This window comes from Sabethes cyaneus, chromosome 3, assembly GCF_943734655.1.
Source record: "Sabethes cyaneus chromosome 3, idSabCyanKW18_F2, whole genome shotgun sequence".
In the NCBI taxonomy this organism is placed as follows: Eukaryota; Metazoa; Arthropoda; class Insecta; order Diptera; family Culicidae; genus Sabethes; species Sabethes cyaneus.
This window is the reverse complement of record NC_071355.1, coordinates 4086916-4099453: the sequence shown is the minus strand read 5'-3', so window position 1 is coordinate 4099453 and position 12538 is coordinate 4086916. Positions and strand designations below refer to the sequence as shown.

Sequence of the window (12538 nt, the reverse complement as noted above, 5' to 3'; positions counted from 1 at the left end):
TTTATATTTTGAGATAATTCATTTTGCGGCACATCAAATCACATTGGCTTGATAAAATAAGATTAAGGTGCGAGGTGCGAGGTGCTGAGCGTGGGAAGCAGCTGATAATTATTCCACCAGCGGTGAACGGGCATCTGGATATTATCACGTTGAGTTACGATCGCCCCGTTTGGGTGATCGTTTTCGGGAATCAACGAAGGCAGCGAGGACCAAGGCGAACACGACTAGGCGAGTTAGGTTTTTTCTTTTCCAGGAATTTAGGGTTTTTTTTTATTTTCGTAGAATTAGGTTTTGATAGGCTAGGATAGCTCTAAGTAGACCGTGTAGAAAATAGGGAAAATATATTTTGTTCAGTCGGGTTTCAACCCACAACGAGTAAAGTCGTGTTTTTCCATAATTCGGTATCACTCGGAAATTATTTAACCGGGCAAAAAGAACACAACAGTGGGAGGAGTATAAACAAACTCTCAGTACCTATAATAGGGAAATACGAAGATCAAAGAGGATTCACTGGAGGCACACATGTGAAAACATTGAAAATACTCCAGCAACTGCTAGATTGCAGAAAATCCTCGCTAAAGATCATTCTAATGGGTTAGGTACTTTGAAAAAAGAGGATGGCTCTTTTACTAACTCAACTAAGGAAACATTAGAGTTAATGATGAGAACACATTTTCCCTGTTCAATCATTAATACATGCGGAGACCAAAGTGCACCGGCATTGAGAACTGTAAATCTTGAAACCTGGACAGACATTCTCGAAATAGCGAGTGAAATGACTGGGTTAGATAGAAACAGGAATGATGCTTGTACTTTGGCCAAAAAAATTTTTACAAGAAGCAAGGTTAAATGGGCGATTGACACTTTTGAACCCTTCAAATCACCGGGTAGGGATGGAATTTTTCTTGTACTACTACAGAAGGGCAAGGCGTTTTTAACACCTATTCTAACAAACCTTTTTCAATCAAGCCTGATACTAGGTCATATACCAGCAGTATGGCGACAAGTACGGGTCACGTTCATTCCGAAGGCTAATAAGAAGGATAAGACTTCACCAAAATCCTTCAGGCCGATAAGCTTATCGTCCGTTGTGTTAAAAACAATGGAAAAAATAATTGATGAGCATATAAAATCATCATATTTAGCCAAAGATCCTTTGAGCGAATATCAATTCGCATATCAAAAAGGCAAATCTTCAATAACAGCAGTACAAACTGTTGTAAAAAACTAGAAAAGTCTTTTGAAGCGAAAAAAATTTCACTAGGTGCCTTCCTTGACATAGAAGGCGCATTTGATAATTCATCTCATAATTCAATGATTACGGCTATGACGAAACGTGGTTTCGATATATCCATTATCGACTGGATTAGCGAAATGTTATCAAAAAGGGAGATATCAGCAAGCTTTGGAAGCTCATCTATAAGCATTAGAGCAGTAAAAGGTTGCCCACAAGGAGGCGTAATATCACCTCTACTGTGGTCTTTAATAGTTGATGATCTTCTTCAAAAGTTGACGGCGCTAGGCTTTGAAATAATTGGCTTCGCAGATGATATAGTCATAATTGTTCGAGGAAAATTTGATTCTATTATCGCTGACCGAATGCAAATGGCTTTAAATTTGATTTCATCATGGTGTGATAGGCAGGGTCTCAGCATAAATGCCAATAAAACTACTATCATACCATTTACGAGAAGGAAAAAATTTACATTAAATAACATCAGATTGAAAGCAACACTTTTAAAACATTCAGACACTGTTAAATATCTTGGAGTATTTCTTGACAGAAAACTCAATTGGAACACACATCTAGAGCAAGCAGTAAACAAAGCAACAAATGCTCTATGGATATGTAAAAGAACGTTTGGTAAGCAATGGGGACTGAAACCGAAGATGATCCATTGGATCTATTCGGCCATTGTCAGACCCATGATTACCTATGCTTCGTTGGTCTGGTGGCCAAAAACGAAAGAGAAAACTACCCAAACAAAGCTGGAAAAACTTCAAAGGCTAGCCACTCTCTCAATAACAGGTGCAATGAGAAGTACACCTTCGAAGGCATTGGATGCTTTACTCTATATACTTCCATTGCATCAGTTTATACAATTAGAAGCTAAAAAAAGTGTTCTGAGGATCAAAAGATCAAAGAACCTTTTTGAAGGGGACTTAACAGGTCATCTCAGTATTCTAAAAACTATTAGTATAAATCCTCTTGTAACCAGTAATGAAGATTGGATGGAGAAAAAATACAACTTCAACCGAATATTTCGTGTATTTGAGCCTAGACGTGATTCCTGGGAGGCTCGACAGTTTTCTATACAGATGGTTCAAAAATGGACAATCAAGTGGGAGCAGGAGTCACTGACCCAGGAATAGACATGTCAATTTCTATGGGCAGATGGCCAACTGTATTCCAAGCTGAAATACAAGCAATTCTAGAATGTACGACTGTGTGCTTGCGCAGGAACTATAAACATTCAAATATATGCATCATGTCCGACAGCCAAGCTGCTCTAAACGCTCTAAAGTCGGCGACATGCACATCAAAACTTGTCTGGGAATGTATTCAATCACTCCAAAAATTGTCTCGTCGTAACCAAGTCAACTTGTACTGGGTCCCAGGTCACTGTGGAATTGATGGAAATGAGAGAGCTGATGCACTAGCAAGACTCGGATCATCTCATCAATTTGTAGGACCTGAGCCCTTCTGTTGCTTATCTGCTTCTGCTTTAAAAATGGAGCTAAAAGCATGGGAATGTACGAAAGTGGAATCAAATTGGAATAACACTTTCAATGCTAGGCAGTCGAAACGTTTCATCTCTCCAAACGTTTCAATTACTCGCAAAATACTGGAGCTTTCGAAGAAAGATCTAAGCATTTATACTGGTCTTATAACAGGACATTGTCCGAGCCGCTATCATCTGAAGCTAATGGGAAAACTTCATGATGATATATGTCGCTTCTGCGGCATAGAAAAAGAAGACTCGGAACACCTGTTATGCCGATGTCCGGCAATTCTCAATAAAAGATTAAGGTTCTTCGAAAGAGGGCTGTTAGAACCCTCTGATATTTGGAGAACAACTCCCAGCGCAGTAGTGCATTTCATCCGAAGTGCATCACCGGGCTGGACAAATGCTATTAGTCAAACAATGACAATCACTTCTACTAGTGGTGCGTCATCTTGACAACATAGCTATAATAAAACGGGGAATATATCACAATAGATCAAACAAATGGTCGCAGTGATAAAAATACCCAACATGGAAAAAAAAAAGATGAAAAACGAGAATGTAGGTAGATAAAAGGGGGTTAGGAGAGGATGAAAACTGGAAACAAAAAAAAAAGGGAAAGATACTAAAAATGTAGGAATAAGAGAATAACAAAACATGAGTGGAAAACATGAGAACTGAAAATAAGAAAAAATGGGACAGGAAGCTAAGAAACACGGGACAGAAAAAAAGAAGACGAAAGGAAAAGGGGAAAAACGGAAGGAAAGTGAGCAAAAACCAAGAAAACGATATAGAAAAAGAGAAAAAAGGAACAAACAGTAAAAAAGGAAAAGGTAATTTCAAGTAAAACTTTGTATCAATGTACAGTTTGAAGTGAAACTTCCAATTTAAATGAGTCCAAATTCAAGTCTAATTTGAGGGTGTATTTCAAGTCAAATTTAACGTCTCAAACCAAGTCCAATTTGAAGTAGAATTCGAATTCTAATTCAATTCCAATTTATGTTCAATTTGAACTCCAATTTTAAGTTTCATTTCGAGCTTAAATTCAAATGAAATTTCCAGTTAAATATTAGGTAAATAAAACCTTCTAATTCTGCTTCAAGTGCGATTTCATATCTAATTCCAAGTAAAACTTCCAGTCCAGCTAACGTAGAACTACGAATGCAGATGCAATTCGATAACACTGGACATTCTTCAAAGCTTCCACAGTTTGTTACGCAAGTTTATAACTTTGTTAGATGATGTCGAGATTAAATTTTCCAAATGCATGTATCAAATGTATATCAGTTTCTTCCAATTTATTTCTATAAAGAATTAAATCACCAAGTCACAATCACACATCTTTTGGTGATTGGCGGTAATACCATATTTTGTAGATTTTTGAGTAGCTTGTAGCTAGCACACCAGTTAACAATCGATATACGTGTATTGGATTAAAAACAACTTATTCAAAGCATAAAATATTTGTCATTAAACGCAAAACTTTTGGCTAAACAGTAAATAATAATCAATTGATCTGGGTTATTCAAAATTCACTCTTTCACTCTTATCACTACTCTCACTAATTCACTCTTATCAATTTATTCGAAAATAGTTGACAACACCATTTTATTATGGCATATCCTTTGATGTATGCTTGCCTTTCAACTATCATGTAAATGCTAGTTAAAATCACGCAGGCTGGAAGATTTTCAATTATTACTACCGTTCTAAGGACATTGGAGGTTTTTCGTGGCTTTTTTCTCTGCTTTTCATATATTTTTACTTTACAGCAATTAAATCAAAAACTTGTTAAGAATTTCACGGCTAGTCTTTAAACAAACACTGAAAATTGGTGCCTCATGTCACATGAAAAATTCCATCACGTTTTTATACAAGACCATACAAGAATATATTTTTATAGTACAGTAATACCTCGATACAAAGTAACCTCGATTCAAAGTAACATCGATATAACGTAATTGTTTAAAATTAATAAAAACAACAGTGTTAACTTTCATTATGGTATGACCTCGCATTGCTACTGTGCGAAAATTATTTCTATTTCTTAAACGTTGTAAATTATGAGACAATTTCGTTATTTAGATTTACAAATATCAATTAACAAAATCTTTACACACTCTTCGCTTTTTCTCATTTCTTAACGAATCTTCCAAACTATAAGACCAACTATCGTGAAATTTGAAAGTTAGCGGTTTTCTAAGGGTTCCCTGTCATTTGCAATCTATTTCTTTCGAATAGGAATAAATTTCGTTTTTACTTCGATATAACGTAACGAGAATCTAATATAATATAATCGGTTGAAGAGAAGAGGTAGATGCGTTCTTTTTTTCAACGGTTTACTTTCAGGACATCAACTTTGATTAAAGTTAATGTTCGAATGATTAGATCGATCGAAGAGTAAGTATAATTGGAAGGATGGTTTTACACTCTTACAAACTTGTTTACTTTCAGGACATCGAATTCGTCTAGGTTCTATGTTTAAATAATAACATCGATCAAAGTGTGTGGGTAATTTCGAATTTTTACAAAAGTTTTTTACCTTCAGGACTTCAATTTTGTCCAGCTTAACTGGTAATGAATAATTCTTGTCCTACTGGAAGGCAAGGGTTCGGTTACATTTTTTCTAGAACCGAAGTAAACGAAGCCGCAGGTGTATAAAATTGTCGTCCCGGGCCTGGGAAGCAAAAGAGTGCTTCTATGTGATTGGCTGATTTTGACAATACCTACTATTTATACTTTTTTTTAATTGTAATTTGACAAATTATTTTTATATTGACGTAGGACTACGTGTTACGGCAAGTTTTGAGATAGGGTGTCATTCCAAAAAATCGAAAAATGCGAGCGTCACGAAAAATGAAAGGTTTTGAGCGCTAATAGCTCAGCGATTTTCCGATCGATTTTCAATATTCTTACACCAATCGATTGGCAAATCTTCTAAGAATTGACCCAAATGAAGAAAAGTATGAATTCTTGATGTTGAACTATTGAAAAATTGAAAATAATGAACCAATGTTTTACCAGAATTCTCGCTTCGTGATTGGTTGGAAGATTCTTTGCGATGATCTAAACCTATACCAATTTGATATCTGTGCTTGAGAAGTAAGCCAAAACAAGTGACAAAGTATCCTCATTTCAACAAGATTTCTTAACACCGTGGTTAAACCTAGACCATTTTGATGTCATTGCTTGGGAAGTACGCCAGAAAGAGTGACAAACCCCCCTCGTGCCAACAGATTTCTTACGAACGCGATTAAACCTAGTCCAATTTGATGTCTGTGTTAGGGAAGTGCCAGAACAAATGATACAAGTTCGTTGTCCGAAAAGATCGCAAATTATTTACTATGAGACGATTAAACCTCGGCGAATTTGATATCTGTGTTGGAAAAATATACTACAGCTGTAGTGTTCGGTTATAATACGACTCTGTATGAATACGCATGCTTGCCGTTTCATTACAAGTGTAGTGAAAAGATGTGCTGTTGATAAAATAGGATTGAATAGGTAAAATCCCTTCAACGTGGGGAACCATGGGTAATAAAAACAATCTTTAATTTCAGTAAGGTAGCAGGAAAGCAATAGTTTGTGTTCTTGATTTTGTTAAATTGTTTTCAAATGCACAATCTTTTGAGAATTGAACGTATGCAATGTTACTACTTTGATAAATGTTACATACAACGTATGTAGCATGTATATATGTTGCATATAGCATGTATACATGAAGAATCTAATGATTATTTGAATGATTGAATACATGCTACTATCACTACAAAGAGACTTACGTAGTCCTGCGTCACCTATATATGCGGTCGTGTCTTGTACACAACCCCTCTGATTTTTTGCTATATTTATCAATTTTTAGAAAAAATACTGATCGATTGATGCAAATATCTCGAAAATCCATTGAAAAATGGCTGAGTTATAAGCGCGCAAACCATAACCACTTTTCGTTACATGCACATTTCTCGAATTTCTAAAGTGCACCCCAATATAGAATAGAAAACAAAAACGTAGTTCTACGTTAAAAATCTTTATTCTTAGAACCAATCATCAACTTTGTAAGATCTGATCTACGCCCTTGCCGACGGCTTGCTGCACGCTGTCGTACCCGTCCGCTTTCAGTAGCTCCTCAAGCTCCTGTTTGACTCGTATCACAATCGGTGGTCCATGGTAAATAAACGCCGTATATAGTTGAACCGCGCTGGCACCGGCCAGAATTTTATTGTACGCATCGCGACCGCTGAAAATCCCTCCAACGCCGATGATGGGAATCTTTCCCTCGGTCCATTTGTACACCTTGGCCACCAGTTGGGTAGATCTTTGGAACAATGGCTGCCCACTCAAGCCGCCCAGCTGGCCGGCATTGATGCTCTTCAGACTAGATGGCCTTTCGATGGTTGTATTCGATACGATTAGTCCGTCGACGGCACATGCTTTGCTGCATACAACTGTGACTATCTCCTGGATGTCTTCATCGGACAAGTCCGGTGCCAGTTTCACCATAATAGGTCTTTGTTCTGCCAGCGGCAGGGAACTCCGTACCTTCAGGACTTCACTCAACAATACGAAAAGCGTACTTTTGTTTTGCATAGTCCTCAAACCGGGCGTATTCGGGCTACTTATATTGATAACGAGATAATCAGCTAAGCCACTAAATCGTTTCACTCCTTTCACGTAATCGCGGATCGCATCCTTAGAAAGCTTATTTTTTCCTAAATTTATTCCTAACACAACATCTTCGCCACACTTTTGGCGAGCTTCTTTCAGCCGCTCGTAGACCACTTTGTGGCCATCACTATTAAATCCGTACCTGAAAAAAATTTGGTAATATGAAACAATGTTTCCATTATAACAGAACACGTTCAGTCCACACACATACCTATTGACAATCGCCTTATCCTCATACAGCCGAAACACTCGCGGTCTCGAGTGTCCCGGCTGCGGCTGGGGCGTAACCGATCCGACCTCCACAAAGCCGAACCCAAGCAGATGCAGTCCACAGACCGCTTCGCCGTGTTTGTCAAAACCGGCAGCGATACCGACCGGATTGCGCAGAACCATATTCATCAGCTGGGTGCGCAGAACGCCGGGATCTTGATATCCGGGTCGAATCAATCCCAGCTTCAGGCCGAACACCGCCAGATGATGAGCAGTTTCCGGCGGAGCGAGCCGAACGATCGGCATGAAAATGTTTTCGTAGAACCTTTCATTTCCCTTGTACAGGCAGGTGATGCTAAAGGTTGCTGCTCCGAGCGCTGTTACCTTCAATAGAGAGCGAACTGGATTCATGATTGAGCAGTGTGATTGAGCTGGCTGTGGAGAATAATCAAAAGGATCGTTCGGATGAGAAGCTTTACTGCTGGTCTGATTTTGCACTAGTTTATTTTTTCGTAAAGCTGATCTATTTATACGTAGTTAGGTAAATTCAATTATTCTAAATCCTTATGGCTAATTGGAGTGAAAGTGATAACTTTGGTTTTTCCTATCTTTCGATACAAATTCAAATCATTTGATCCAGGTGTGGTGAAAGAGATAGAGAAGTGGGAAATTATTTACCGACTGATTCCCTGAACTGTACCTGGTTGGTTGGTATTTCCATTTTCGTGCATTCATAGTTAAAGGGTGTAGACAATTTTACCTAATGAATAATACGAAATTATTTACTCTGCCTGTTCCTTCCGCTAGTCAAAACAAAGGTTACTTTCTCCCGGCTTATCTTTGACGCTACCTGGGGCGGGGGTAAAGTGTGTTCGGACCCTGCCTGATAAACATGGTAAGTGCATATACACGTGGTACACTGTAACTACCTATGCAGCCTAATCACCAAAGGGGTCTTGCTCAGATAGCTGGTTTTGGATTATGGTTTGTTTTGTTGATCCTTTCTTCTAATCTTTCTACAATTCGTACACGCAGCTACTAAAAATACACGATTTATGAACCTACTTTTCAAAACCTTCTTTAGCTACAGAAAATAAAATGAATTTGGGATTTGATTAAATAATCTAATAAACGTTTAATTAGATGCGTTTAATTTTTCTCATTTCTTAACGAATCTTCCAAACTATAAGACCAACTATCGTGAAATTTGAAAGTTAGCGGTTTTCTAAGGGTTTCCTGTCATTTGCAATCTATTTCTTTCGAATAGGAACAAATTTCGTTTTTACTTCGATATAACGTAACGAGAATATAATATAATATAATCGGTTGAAGAGAAGAGGTAGATTCGTTCTTTTTGACGTAGGACTACGTCTTTGTTTACTATACTGGGACTGGGTAGCACTTTATGAAAACGAAAATAGAAGTGTAACGTTTGAATGAAAGATTTCAAATGATAATAACTACTAAACTACGAAACGAAACTGAACAATTTATATATCGTTGGATAGATAAAATTACCAGCAATTTTATAGGGGGGTAAGAGAGTAAAAGGAGGGCATTAGAGGGGGGGGGGGGCTCCTATACAAATGAAATACAAATTTCCTCATAACTCTAGAACTAATCAAGCAAATGGAACCAAATTTGGCATGTGGGGGTTTTTAGAGGCATGAATTTATTTATTTTACGATGGTTTGAGACCCCTCACCCCAGTGGTAGGAGGATAAGGACTGTCATACAAATAAAACAGAAATTGGTCACTCATTACCATTTCAACCTTTATGATGCACACAAGTGATTTTTAAAAGAAATCTCTATGTCTCAAAGGTTGCAGGCGTTGTACTTATGATCACTTAAACAATGGCACTCACAGATTCTTATAAACATACATATGCCAGAAATGCAGTTTACATTAGTCTTTGATCTGATGATCTGATATAGTCCTACGTCACCCTTTCGTACAATCCTTCGGACTGTATACCTTATAGTTTTTTCAACGGTTTACTTTCAGGACATCAACTTTGATTAAAGTTAATGTTCGAATGATTAGATCGATCGAAGAGTAAGCATAATTGGAAGGATGGTTTTACACTCTTACAAACTTGTTTACTTTCAGGACATCGAATTCGTCTAGGTTCTATGTTTAAATAATAACATCGATCAAAGTGTGTGGGTAGTTTCGAATTTTTACAAAAGTTGTTTACCTTCAGGACTTCAATTGTGTCCAGCTTAGCTGATAATGAATAATTATTGTCCTACTGGAAGGCAAGGGTTCGGTTACATTTTTTCTAGAATCGAAGTAAACGAAGCCGCAGGTGTATAAAATTGTCGTCCCGGGCCTGGGAAGCAAAAGAGTGCTTCTATGTGATTGGCTGATTTTGACAATACCTACTATTTATACTTTTTTTTTTAATAGTAATTTGACAAATTATTTTTATATTTGCTATATTTATCAATTTTTAGAAAAATTACTGATCGATTGATGCAAATATCTCGAAAATCCATTGAAAAATGGCTGAGTTATAAGCGCGCAAACCATAACCACTTTTCGTTACATGCACATTTCTCGAATTTCTAAAGTGCACCCCAATATAGAATAGAAAACAAAAACGTAGTTCTACGTTAAAAATCTTTATTCTTAGAACCAATCATCAACTTTGTAAGATCTGATCTACGCCCTTGCCGACGGCTTGCTGCACGCTGTCGTACCCGTCCGCTTTCAGTAGCTCCTCAAGCTCCTGTTTGACTCGTATCACAATCGGTGGTCCATGGTAAATAAACGCCGTATATAGTTGAACCGCGCTGGCACCGGCCAGAATTTTATTGTACGCATCGCGACCGCTGAAAATCCCTCCAACGCCGATGATGGGAATCTTTCCCTCGGTCCATTTGTACACCTTGGCCACCAGTTGGGTAGATCTTTGGAACAATGGCTGCCCACTCAAGCCGCCCAGCTGGCCGGCATTGATGCTCTTCAGACTAGATGGCCTTTCGATGGTTGTATTCGATACGATTAGTCCGTCGACGGCACATGCTTTGCTGCATACAACTGTGACTATCTCCTGGATGTCTTCATCGGACAAGTCCGGTGCCAGTTTCACCATAATAGGTCGTTGTTCTGCCAGCGGCAGCGAACTCCGTACCTTCAGGACTTTACTCAATAATACGAAAAGCGTACTTTTGTTTTGCATAGTCCTCAAACCGGGCGTATTCGGGCTACTTATATTGATAACAAGATAATCAGCTAAGCCACAAAATCTTTTCACTCCTTTCACGTAATCGCGGATCGCATCCTTTGAAAGTTTATTTTTTCCTAAATTTATTCCTAAAACATCTTCGCCACACTTTTGACGAACTTCTTTCAGCCGCTCATAGATCACTTTGTGGCCATCGCTATTAAATCCGTATCTGAAAAAAAATTTGGTAATATGAAACAATGTTTCCATTATAACAGAACACGTTCAGTCCACACACATACCTATTGACAATCGCCTCATCCTCATACAGCCGAAACACTCGCGGTCTCGAGTGTCCCGGCTGCGGCTGGGGCGTAACCGATCCGACCTCCACAAAGCCGAACCCAAGCAGATGCAGTCCACAGACCGCTTCGCCGTTTGTCAAAACCGGCAGCGATACCGACCGGATTGCGCAGAACCATATTCATCAGCTGGGTGCGCAGAACGCCGGGATCTTGATATCCGGGTCGAATCAATCCCAGCTTCAGGCCGAACACCGCCAGATGATGAGCAGTTTCCGGCGGAGCGAGCCGAACGATCGGCATGAAAATGTTTTCGTAGAACCTTTCATTTCCCTTGTACAGGCAGGTGATGCTAAAGGTTGCTGCTCCGAGCGCTGTTACCTTCAATAGAGAGCGCAGCTTATCCTGTCAGAAGCAAACATGCATGGGACAACTATTGAAAACAATAAGGGTTATGTTATCGGATCACTTACCGTTAGAGCGGCGCGAACTGCATTCATGATTGACCTTGAAATGCGGTCAGGCATTAATATTAATATTTTTTTGAAACGATGGTTTTTACAATTGATGGAGGGACGGTAGGGGAAAGTAATGAAAATTTTTTGGGAAAGAAGCGGAAAGAGTGGAAAGGAAGGAAGGGGGGGTTACATGTAGCTACGCTTAACAAGTTGTCGTTGTCGCTTAACAAGCATTGGACAAAAGATAGGAGTCACAACGACAACTTGTTAAGCGTAGCTACCTATTACCCCCCTTCCTTTCAACTCGTTCTCCTCCTCAAAAAACTTTTAAAAAAATATTAAGTATCGATATACCAGTACCAGTTTCATTCGGTAAGTATCAAACGTCACACGCAGTGTCTTGGAAGTCGCAAGGGCCTGCATAGTGTCGTCGTCCCGCCAGTAAAAACAAAGTTAGATTAAACTTCTCGGTCGGTGGTTCTACAGTAGACGAAGGAAGAGGCACAATTTGTGTCTAAAAATAACCCAACCCATGTCATTAGCTTTATAAGGGGGGTTTGCAGTCTCCTTTTGTCCACCACCTCTGTGGTGAACACACGGTGTTCAATACTGAAAGTAACACGATGTTACTGTTAAGTAACACAGAAATAACATTGTAATGTTACAAAGTTATCAAAATTTGACGCAACATTTAAGTAAAAAACTGGCAGCTTTGTTATGCTAAAATGTTACCTGTAGGTTACGTAACAATAACCTTAAGTTTGTTACATTAAAAACTTAATGTTATTGTTACATAACCTACAGGTAACATTTTAACGTAACAATGCTACCATTTTTTTTATTTAAATGTTACGTCAAATTTTGATAACTTTGTTACATTACAATGTTGCTTCTGTGTTACATAACAGCAACATTGTGTTACATTCAGTGTTGACCGGGCACATTGGAATCGAAAAAAGTCGAAATTGGACCGAAACTGATAAAAAACAAGAAGAGAGAAG

General features: G+C 38.5%; 2 protein-coding genes across 2 annotated transcripts; both read right to left on the bottom strand.

Annotated features, from left to right (window-relative positions):
- Nucleotides 1-6776: 6776 nt before the first annotated feature.
- On the bottom strand, nt 6777-8339 carry LOC128744143 (dihydroorotate dehydrogenase (quinone), mitochondrial-like). Its single transcript, XM_053840945.1, has 3 exons — nt 8305-8339; nt 7606-8127; nt 6777-7536 (listed from the first exon to the last, which is right to left on the bottom strand). Exons 1-3 carry the CDS (start codon nt 8337-8339, stop codon nt 6777-6779), a joined length of 1317 nt encoding a protein of 438 aa, XP_053696920.1.
- A 1913-nt stretch (nt 8340-10252) lies between these two features.
- Nucleotides 10253-11579, bottom strand: LOC128744141 (dihydroorotate dehydrogenase (quinone), mitochondrial-like). Its single transcript, XM_053840944.1, is given in 4 exon segments — nt 10253-11009; nt 11080-11214; nt 11216-11484; nt 11553-11579. Coding segments are annotated over 4 exon segments (1188 nt in total).
- Between the last annotated feature and the right edge of the window lie 959 nt (nt 11580-12538).